Source organism: Calidris pugnax, unplaced genomic scaffold (assembly GCF_001431845.1).
Source record: "Calidris pugnax isolate Ruff unplaced genomic scaffold, ASM143184v1 scaffold132, whole genome shotgun sequence".
NCBI lineage: Eukaryota > Metazoa > Chordata > Aves > Charadriiformes > Scolopacidae > Calidris > Calidris pugnax.
In genome coordinates this window covers 5,318-16,408 of record NW_015090910.1, presented here as the reverse complement: position 1 = coordinate 16,408, position 11,091 = coordinate 5,318, and the positions used below count along the sequence as shown (strand labels likewise).

The following is an 11,091-nucleotide window of genomic DNA, read 5'->3' as shown; positions in this document are numbered from 1 at the left end:
GCCTCGGCGGGTTCCCTGTGGGGAAGGGGAGCGGCTGTCTCTCTCTGCTCACCTCACGGGTCACCTTCTCTCAACGCCTTCCTCTTCTGTACCTTCTTTAAACTGAACTTTATAAGGAGTTTCGAGAGCGGTGGTGTTTTTTCTCCCCCTTGTTTGTGCTCGCTCTGCTATGAAATTAAAAGAAGAAGAAGTTCTAGATAGTACAGCTGGATGCAGGCTTAGCAAATGCAGGAGAAGATTAAATTGATTGAGGTTATTGTGCAAGTTATTCTCAGTGACCCCCCCCCCCCCCCCTTGTTTGTGCTCGGTATATTATAAAACTAAGAGAAGAAGTAGTTCTGGATAATACAGATGGATGCAGGCTTGGCAAATACAGGAGAAGACCAAATGGGTTGAGGTTATTGTGCAAGTTATTCTCAGTTAGGCTGAGGAGAAGCACTTTCTATAAATACATATAAAGCAGGACTGTGATTGATGTTAATTTGGGCGAATTGTTTTGGAAACAGGAAGGCGCATGTGGGCAAGGAGAGGGGGAAAGGAGAGAAAAATCTTGGACTCCGTACCCATTCAGGTGCTAAAGCAATTGCTATTTCTGTAGTGATACCCTCAATTAAAACTGCTCTCAGTAGTTGTTACTCCTGGGCTATAGCCTTAACTCTTCAGAGCTTAAAATCGTGGCTCTTGATAACTCTTACCTGCCATACAGCCTCTGGTTTGGTGATGCTGCAGTAGCTCACCTGCTCCTCTGCTCTTCAGTGTCTTTCTGATTAGTCCTATTTCAAATCTTTGAATCTTATGTTCTTTTGTAGCTAACACCAGGATTTTAGTTTTTTCTATTTATTTTCATAGTTAATATTGCTAGTCTCTTAAAACTTTTTTTTGTGTGTGTGTGTAGTGATACCCTCAATTAAAACTGCTCTCAGCAGTTGTAATTCCTGGGCTATATTTCTCTTAAATTTTTTTTTTTTTTGTATGTTGGGGTGTTTTTGTTTCCCTTTAAAAAAAAGCCTGGTCTAGGCTTTAAGATTTGTAAACAAAACCAAACAAAGATTATGCACATACATAAGATTTTTTTAAAGCCTGGGTAGAGGCTTCGAAATCACCACATTTCTATGTATTTTGTGACATAATGACTGGATAAAGGAGAGACTTCCACTAATGGCTGCACTAGGGAACAGGTTAGAAGTGAGTTACTGAGTCTGTTTAGTTAGATAGCTAATTAATAATCTTGGAACCCCGACTTGTAATCAGAGTATGAAGGGAGCTGAAGTTGGAGAGGATTTGGAGGGCTGTGCCGCTCATCTGAATTCAGATTTTGGTGACTGCTTATGGAAAAATTTAGCTTGACTATTTCTAGTAACCATTTTTTTAATGTCCATCTGGAGTAAGCAAAAGTTTCAGGATTTCTTTGATATTTCTGCCATTGCAATTTGCTCTTTAAAATTTAACCTAAAAGCTTGTATCTTTTAGCAAGGTCTTCTGCTTTCATGACTGCCTGTGGGTTTTAAATAAATTCAGCAGTGTGAAAACCAGTATCTGTTTCTTCAAAGCAGTAATAAAAACCAGATTCTACATTACTGGAGGGATGACAGATAATGCCATGTGGTTCTGAAGGTGGTTGTGTGGTGTTATCCTGTGTTTCCATTTGTACTTGCCTTGAATCAAGGCATGAAGATCCCGAGGATACTAACTTTTAAACACTTGAATGTCCACGTGATAGATGCTAATGTTGAGGTAGGGTCTTTGGTGTATTTAAGCAATGTTGATATAACTGCACTTGGAGGAAGTTCTGCTCCCTGTAACTGACAGCATTTGCTCTACCACCATCAAGCATGAGCATTTTTGCTTAAATGGTGAGAGCTATTAAATAACAAATTGAATATATCAGCAGAATAATGCAAATACTGTAGAAGACAAAGGCTACAGTTAGTTTCCCCCTCTTTTTTGTGTGTGATATTTCTGCACAGGAAAGGAAGGCACCAGAAAACACGTTCATGGAAAGAGTTCCTGAACCTGAGGAGGTACAAATGCCACCTCTACACAGAGTAGAGGACTTAACTCAAAGTTCTTCATTAGACACTATAAGACACTTTAATCAAACCATAAGAGCAGAGCTAAGGAAATCTTTAACATTTGTAGCCACAATGGTCTGGAGGTATAAGGAAAATATAGATAAAAGGATAACTTCAATATATTTTACTAGGCTTGGAGGGAAAAAGCTAGGCAAGCTTTTGGGCACTTTCTTAAATTTTTTACTGCTCAACAGATGCAGTATTACAGTAGATTGCAGGGATAGGAAGAATATACTTTTTTCTTCAAGGATTAAAAAGTGTTTTCATACTTTCTCAAAGTTTGCATTTGAGGAAAACTGAACAAATAGTCTAACACAGCAAATCTGGTATTTCGAGACTGAATATTGTTATTTAGTATCAATACGTGTTGTTGGGTGTATTACGTATGAAATCCTATGGATGACCAGTACTGCCACTTCATCCATTTACAACATACTCAGCCCTTTTCATCTCTGTTCCTTGGCTCCTTATTTAGTGGGTCTGTGAGAGGGGTTGAAGTTACTTTACTACACTTTTTTTAAAGGTTGTTCTGTATCTTCCTGATCTCTGGATGCATGTTCTCTTTATTCTTTGCTTCCCTGGCTCTTAATACTCATACTCATTTACTTTTCAATGTCTAACCATTCCATTTTTGATACACAGGAACTTCTTCAGGATGGAGAGCTACATTTCTTGCCTTTGTTGGATTCTTGAGACCATCTGAGATAGTCTGACCCTCATCCACGTTACTTTTTTGTCAAGGCAGATCCTTTCTTTGGGAGAAGTTTTCTCCCCATAGTACACGTTGAACCTTGAACAATTAAGCAGCACACCAGAAACGTAAGTTTGACATGTATTTGAGAGATTATGGTATTGCTAAACCTGAGGTAGACTTCTTTTGATCATCTTGGTGCTTCAGGTTTTGGAGAAGCTGTCTTCATCTGTACTTTGAGGGAATGGGGTACAGTTCAAGGGCAGATCTTTAAGGATATTCTCGCCTGTAAAGAGGAGATTTGGTGTATTGAGTTCCCGTGCCCCCCTCTGCTATATCAAAGGCAAAACTGCAATATGTACCAAAATCTTCCTTATGAAGAGACATGTGTGTTGGGTTTTTTTCCCCTATGAAGTAAATAAGTATCATCTTTAGAACAGCATGTAAACAGTGTTTGCTACAGTAATCGCCAGTGTAATTTTAGCAACATAGTCTCCCCAAAATGGGACAGTTAACAGAGCCAGCCTCAGAACAGCCTAATATTTTCCCCTATGCACTTTAGGGAGAAACAGATAGTAAAGGAAGTTCCAAACAAGTACAGAAATTAGAATTTATTCAATGTACTTCTTTTTTAAAGAAGAATGAAGGTAGGGTTCTTTTTTATTTGGTCTCAGCTCAGTGAAACAAAAAATGTTTTTCAGATAGCGCTGATTTAAAATGTTGTCTTTACCTTTCATATTTTTTTCTTCTGTATAGGTTTTGCTTCCAGCCCTATTTGGGGGATGCTTGCTTCTACTTTTTTTAGATCACTGAAAATATTTCATTTTGTAATTGAAGGAAAGAACCATTTTGAGAACTTAGCGCTTTTTTTTTTGCTTTTCTGCAAAGCTGTTATAAAGTCATGTGTTGAATGTCTCGCCAGGCTCTGAGGTAGTTGAAGTGATGCTGAGACCTTTTGGTAGTGGTAAATGTACACGGTGCTTTTCAAGTTTACAGTAATCAACTTTTCTTTCCATATGAAAAACGTTTAAGGCAGGTGTATGTGTGTGGGGTGACACATTGAAGGCAGTCTAACCCAGCCTTACAGGTGTCATCAAATGAAAGTCTCTCCCCTTTCCTTTCTCTTGTCTGTCTGGTGACACAGTTGAGAGAGCAGAAAAAACATCAGGAAAAAAGATAAAAGCTCTTCCCCTTTTTTATGTGGTTTTCTGATGGCGTTTTTCCCTGAGCCAGGTTGCTGTGAGGTCTGACAAATGCTGGTTTCATTCCCCTTTATTCCAGAAAGGTGGCAGGAGTGTGTGGCTCGCAGCAGGACTGCCTCTTAGCCATGCTAATCTATGGATTCAGGATGTGGTTTAATACAGCAGACTCCTAGTTGTTGTGGCAACGTATCCCACCTCCCAGTTTTTGACTAAAACAGGGATATTTTATGGGAAAGGGCTGCTGTGAAGCATTGACTCGTGTTTGGCCAGATTGGTTACGTACTGATTCCTTTTGCTCATTTATCTTGGCTTCTGCCATGAAGTTTACTTGTATAACTACACTGGCTAAGGTTTAATAGAGTATTTGTGTTACAGGTTATAGTTGAGTCTTAATTAATATGTGAGAGGCTTTAATTCCAATTAAGGTTCTTCAGTAACATCGCTGGTTTTTACCCTTGTGTTTGCAGATGGAGGAGGAGGACCACAGTGAAAGAGCATTGCCACAGATTGCCTCTATCATGAACAGAGTTAGAGACTTGAAAAACAAATACAGAAATGAGGACAATATTACAGATGAGTTTAACTGTACTAAAATCTCAGCTGATACAACAGGTATGTCTTTTGTTATGCTATTGCCACTTCTGCAGCGTATCTTAACCGCAGTGAAAGAGCATTGCCACAGATTGCCTCTATCATGAACAGAGTTAGAGACTTGAAAAACAAATACAGAAATGAGGACAATATTACAGATGAGTTTAACTGTACTAAAATCTCAGCTGATACAACAGGTATGTCTTTTTTGTTACGCTATTGCCACTTCTGCAGCGTATCTTCACCTAGGTTGAGTGAAAGAACTATTAACTGAAAGGAGTTAAGGTTTTATGTTTCTTCAGTAATGATGACCACAAAATACATTTAATCTCTCCTTGTTTAACTGTGCTCTAATCTTGTTTAAAAAAAATAATAAAATCTCTAGTGATCTTACATGCAAGCTTATAAAAAGTGTTTTCTTCTGCTCACGTTTGCTGCAGTTTTAATCGATCTCCTTTGTTTTTGGTTTTTTTTTTTTCCTGTCAGATAACTCTGGAACTGTTAATCAAATAATGATGACGGCAAATAATCCAGAAGACTGGCTGTGTTTTTTGCTCAGGCTAGAGAAAAAGGGTGTTCCTCAGATGGATGCTAACCTACTGAACAGACTCATTGGTCGCTACAGTCAAGCGGTGACCGCGTTACCTGCAGAAAAGCACAGTCAGGATGAGAGCTACGCTCGCATCCTTGTGAGATTTGCTGAGTTGAAAGCGTAAGTATAGATTTTCAGTCTAAGAACTCTGCATTTGAATGGTGATAAAAACAGCTTGGTAGCTAATGGTTTCTGCAACAAATAGTCATTTTGAGTGTGGATGTTTTCATATTGGCTCCTTGAAACTATGAGCAGCTTTGCAAAAACAGCTTGGTAGCTAATGGTTTCTGCAACAAATAGTCATTTTGAGTGTGGATGTTTTCACATTGGCTCCTTGAAACTGAGCAGCTTTGGGTAGTCAGCTTATCTGTTGTCTCCCCAGTATTTGCATTTTTGGTAGGTGCTAATAAACATGGTTCTTTGGAGCTATTTGATTTAGAGATGTTAACACACTTTTTTGTGGATTCTATGTATGTGGGGAAATAGCATGAGACTTTTTTTTTTAGCCATATACTTCAGCTTAAAAGAAGCTACATGGGTGAAATCTTGTAACTTTGGGTAACTATAATCTCTGTACTAAACTTTGTATGTTGTAAGTTACATTTAATTTCCCTGTGGGCTTGTATAACTGCTGTGGCTGTGAGGTAAAGAATTTGCTGTTATCTAATCCATCTGGTCAAACCATAGTGGTCTGTCCTTGTCTAGTTGGCTTCCTCTCTTACTAGGAAAGACTCATCCCAGCTACATTAAATTAGCTGCTGTAGGGTAGGAGGAATGTCTTGGGACATTGTTCTGTACTTTCATACTTACAAAATGAGGTTTGACTGTGGTCATTCATCCTGGTTTGGGGGACAGCATCTGTTGTTTGTTTCAGTGGCCAATGACATCATTTATTGCTTTATAGTGTGTGCTTTATTGAACATTATCGCTTTATTGAACAGCGTGGTATTTTAGACATTTTCAGATATAATTTGGGGCAGGGTTATTTTATTTTTGGAAGGAGTTCTTTTGCCACTTCAAATATCATTACAAGAAATACTTTGAAGAGCTACCTTTTAACACTGCAGCAATCCTTAGCAATTAGAGTTGAGCAAGTGGTCTTCCAGTGAAAATAGCCAGTCTTTTTCTGTTTCTTGTACATCTTCCAATTTGGCTTTTTTGGCAGGTGGCTTGATCTTACAGTATGTTATCATCTACTTCTTTATCTGTACTTTCATTTGCATGGACCTTGCTGCATCAGTGTTTACTAAAAGTGTACAATGGAAATAATCTCTTGAATCTACTGTTGAGAAACAAACAGGAGTGAATAATGACCTGCTGTGAATCCTTAGTATCTTGAAGAGGTAAGGTGGTGTTGTGTGAGTGGAGTAAAGCATATCTTCCAGCGAGGCCGCCTTTCTTTAAAGATACTGAGAGATGGTGTTCTCGTTCCAAGGTTAGCTGCTTGTCCTCAGAACAAAAATTGTGTAACATAAGCTTCCAGCTCATACTTTCTGGAATTTCTTGTCCAGAATGATGATAAGGTGCTATTATCAAGGCACATCTGTTATCTCATTACATACAGTAGGAGTTGAAGTTCAGAAAGATTATTTCCTAACTCTATAATCACTTTAAAACTCTTAGGCCTATTTCCACTGATCTTTAAAACATGATTTTAAAGGTGGATACTTTTAAAATGGATACTAGAACTGTGATTATTATTCTGTGTGTTGTATTGCAGAAAGCAAAGCCGAAAGCACTGTCAGTAGCCTGGTAATGTTAGAATGCAGGGATATTATTAACAATTTTAGTTCCAGTGTCCCACTGAGTTGTCTTTAGTTGCTTCCCTACTACAGCCTGCATGGGGACCTTCTTGGAAGAGTAATCTTATCTTGTTTCACTATTAAAATGTGTTTTTTATAGCTATCTTAAAATACCTTTTGCTTTGGTAGCCAGCATTACTGTAGAATCTACCCAGCTCACTGGGTAGCTCAGATCTGCTCTGTTTTCTGCTTCATATTTTTAATTGCCAAATGCCATCAGTCAGATGTTTCCTGACTTGCTAATGAAAATTATTTTTTAAAAAAGATGACCAACCCACTCCCAAACCGAAATCTGACCTAGCAAATTCCATGGGGATTGATGCTATAAGTGTCTCCCTAAATGATGATCATCCCCTCCTATAAAAATTACTTTCAGAGATTAGGAGTTCTTAATTGTTTATTATAAGGAAACGCTTTCTCATTGAGTGCCATATAAGGTCAATTACTTATATGAAACTACATTTATGAACTACATGAACATGAAATTGCTTTTGACCGATCAGATCTAAAAAACAACGTTGCTTGGCTGTTGTTTTTGGAGATTAATGTGAAGTTAATCAGTGAGTGGTTATCTGAGTCTTTTGGCATGTTCACTTGTGATTTTCTTGGTGTTTGGGATTTCCCTGGTGTTTCACACTCACTTTCTCTGTTGCTGGCTTGTCTAGTACTGTCTATTTTGTCTCTGCTTGTTTTAGCTTCTGTTAAAGAAAATCCTCTCGTCTCATGACTTCCTAGAGTGCTTCTGATTTATTTCTTAGTCATTGCAAGTAAAGCAACACTTTGATGCAGAGGTGCTCTGATGGAGCTGCTTTTGGTGGGAGAAGAAGGGTGCTCCTCAGTCTTCTGTTTGGTGTTCTTCCCACATGTTCCACCTAAGGGGAAAAGCGAGTCAGAGCATCACAAACTTCAGAAGCAGCAACAGCAGCTGGAGATTTCCAGTGTCTGTTGGCACCAACAATTTTCTTCTTATCAAAGCTGGATTATTCCCTTCTTTGTGCTGGACTTGTATTGTCCTGGTGTCTTCTCTAGCAGCAGCCTGACGGTGCCAAAACCTTTTGACCTGTTATGATACTGAGGTGGTTTGAAGACCCTGTGAATGTGCTCTGGGACAGGTGAAGGTGAAGAGTCAGCTGTGTCTGAGACTAATTAGCTGTTATCACACTTAAACTGTGCAAGGCCTGCTTTGAGGTAACACTTCTGGCTGTAGCACAGTGCCATCAAGTGTGTGGCACTCCATGCCCATTGCTAATGTTAGGTCTTGTGCTGCATATTGCTCTCCAAGTCGTTGCTGCTTTCTACAGGGACTTAAATTTTAATGTGTTTTGGGAAAGTGAATGCAATTCACATCACAGCTTAATTTGTTACTTGGACTTTGTCTGCAGATGGCAGACAGTCTGTGCCTCTCCCATTGCTTTGGATGATCAGAGCTGAGTTTATTAAACTTACTGGAGTCCAGTAACGTGCCCAAGCTGTGGGAGAGACTATTCTTATTCTCAATTCCCCAGAATTTTACTGGAAATATGTTCTCCTGTTTTGTGTTGTATTTTTCTGTACTTATTTCTTGAAACATTGTAACAAGTTTTTCACTATCCCCACTTCTAAGTGCTACCATTGCTTACCTGTTGAACCAGGGTGGAATTTTGGAAGAAATTACTTTATCTGCTGGTTGTAGATTTTTCTAAGTGTTAAATCCTCTATTTTTGGTAATATTAGAAAGGGAGGAGTTGTCAATTGAAATGTCATTAAACTGTGATGTAGGACTTTGTTGCACAATCTCTACATCATTGAAGTACACAGCATTTGCCACTGCTGCTCCTGGTGTGTCTGCAGAGAACAGACTTAAATCCACCTTGTGACCTGCATCATTAAGGGAATCTGACAATTTGGGTGAAGTTGCAGAAGCTCTTCAATGTAGAGAAGCTCAAACCCCAATTTTGGTGTCCAGCATTACTTCAATGTCCTGGATTGGGAACTTTGTGACTGTATTCCTGCAGGATATAACTAATAATGTCTATAATATTTATTCTTACTTCTTTAATATGATAAATTTTTCCATGCTTGGTGTTTCTAAAACTGCCTACTCCCTGTCCCCCTGCCTTACAGGAGTGGATGCATCTAGAAGCATAGAGATTTTTTCTGGATAGTGTTAGCTTGCAGCCTGTACGTGTTGGTGGGTGTTCTGAGGGAAAAATTATCTACATATTTTGAGGAATAATACAAACAGTGACAAAGAATGCGTCTTTAATCTTTCCTTTCAGGTTTGAGCACATTCTTTTTTTTGGAAAGGGTCAGCTTCGTATATTTGAATTATTAGCTTTTCAGAACTCTTCGCTAATTTATGCTTCACTAATGGTTCTAATGAAGACGAAACAAATTCAGCTACAGATGGATGGCTTTTCCAGGATTATCTGTGCTAGTTCCATGTCACACAGCACATGGAGCTTCATCTGTGTTACTCAGGCTCGTTACCTTCTTGTAACTATTGATGTGCTGTTTTTCCAGTCTGCAGGATCCAGAGGAGGCCCGGGACCAGTTTCATCTGGCCAGACTGAACTGCAAGAAGTTTGCTTTTGTGCACGTGGCTTTTGCACAGTTTGAGCTGGCACAAGGTGTGTAGAAAAACTTCTTTGGTGGTGCTGTTCTGTGTTCTAGCTTTTGTTGTTTTAAACTCCTCTGTTACATAGTTTGCAAGAAAACTGATAAGTATTAAATCAGAAAAAAGAAAAACCTGGATTTTCTTTTTTATTGTAATTTAATGAGACTGTGTGTTCATTTTACAATGAAAATACGTGCACAGTTCTTAATAGGTTTTTTCCTTTGTAGAAATAGCTTTCAAACAGGATGCAAATTAGCAGTGATTTCTGGTTTGTTTTTCTAAGCTTAGAACTTACAGTGGGAGGAATGAATAAGGCTCTTGCGATATTGAAAACTGATGCTCAAACTTAAGTGGTAATTTTAAATCATAGAATGGTTTGGGTTGCAAGGGATCTTAAAGACCATCCAGTGCCACCCCCTGCCCTGGGCAGGGACACCTCCCACCAGACCAGGTTGCTCCAAGCCCCATCCAGCCTGGCCTTGAACCCCTCCAGGGATGGGGCAGCCACAGCTTCTCTGAATAATTTCCCTTTAGATATTTTAAACTTGCTTGTGGAAGAAATTCTGGCTCTTTCCAAAAACCAACTGTAGATTTTCTGTGGGTTATTGTTAGACCAAAAGATGCTGTAAATGTGCAAATTGGTCCAATTAAATTTTCTCTTCTGCCACTGAGGATCATAAGTAGTTAGCAATTGGATTTCAATCGACTCTTCTGTTTTCTGTTCCATTGTTGAATATTCCTGCTGGGACAGTGGAGATGGCTGATATTTGTTGGGGTCACTTGGGTTTATCACTTGGGGTATTTTTTGGTTTTTTTTCTTCATGTATTTAAACTCTATCTCTGAGGTTTTCTTGGTTTTGATCTTCCAGTTTTGCTCTTCGAGTTGACCCTCTAGATTATTTTATACTAAATGTTTTAATATATCTAGAAAAATAGGTCCTCAATACTTTGGACCATAGTGCATTGAGTCCACAAAGTTCACCTTCTCTTTGTAGGTCACTTCTTTCCTCTTGTGTGTAGGGAAGGTGGCACTGGTACTTGGTTTATAGGCAAAACCACTGCCTGTGGAAAGTCTAGTACTTTTTTTTGTTTTCGTAGTCAGCTTATCTGTTGTCTCCCCAGTATTTGCATTTTTGGTAGGTGCTAATAAACATGGTTCTTTGGAGCTATTTGATTTAGAGATGTTAACACACTTTTTTGTGGATTCTATGTATGTGGGGAAATAGCATGAGACTTTTTTTTTTAGCCATATACTTCAGCTTAAAAGAAGCTACATGGGTGAAATCTTGTAACTTTGGGTAACTATAATCTCTGTACTAAACTTTGTATGTTGTAAGTTACATTTAATTTCCCTGTGGGCTTGTATAACTGCTGTGGCTGTGAGGTAAAGAATTTGCTGTTATCTAATCCATCTGGTCAAACCATAGTGGTCTGTCCTTGTCTAGTTGGCTTCCTCTCTTACTAGGAAAGACTCATCCCAGCTACATTAAATTAGCTGCTGTAGGGTAGGAGGAATGTCTTGGGACATTGTTCTGTACTTTCATA

General features: G+C 38.8%; 1 protein-coding gene across 1 annotated transcript in view; it reads left to right on the top strand.

The window, feature by feature from the left end:
• LOC106892251 (dual specificity protein kinase TTK-like) overlaps window positions 1-9,567 on the top strand; it is a 9,976-nt gene extending 409 nt beyond the window's left edge. The window contains exons 2-5 of the mRNA XM_014949302.1: window positions 2,715-2,891; window positions 4,433-4,577; window positions 5,043-5,268; window positions 9,453-9,567. Of these exons, the coding sequence (XP_014804788.1) occupies window positions 4,433-4,577; window positions 5,043-5,268; window positions 9,453-9,567 (486 nt within the window). The 5' untranslated portion in view covers window positions 2,715-2,891. The remainder of the gene's footprint in view (window positions 1-2,714; window positions 2,892-4,432; window positions 4,578-5,042; window positions 5,269-9,452) is intronic.
• Window positions 9,568-11,091: the final 1,524 nt, after the last annotated feature.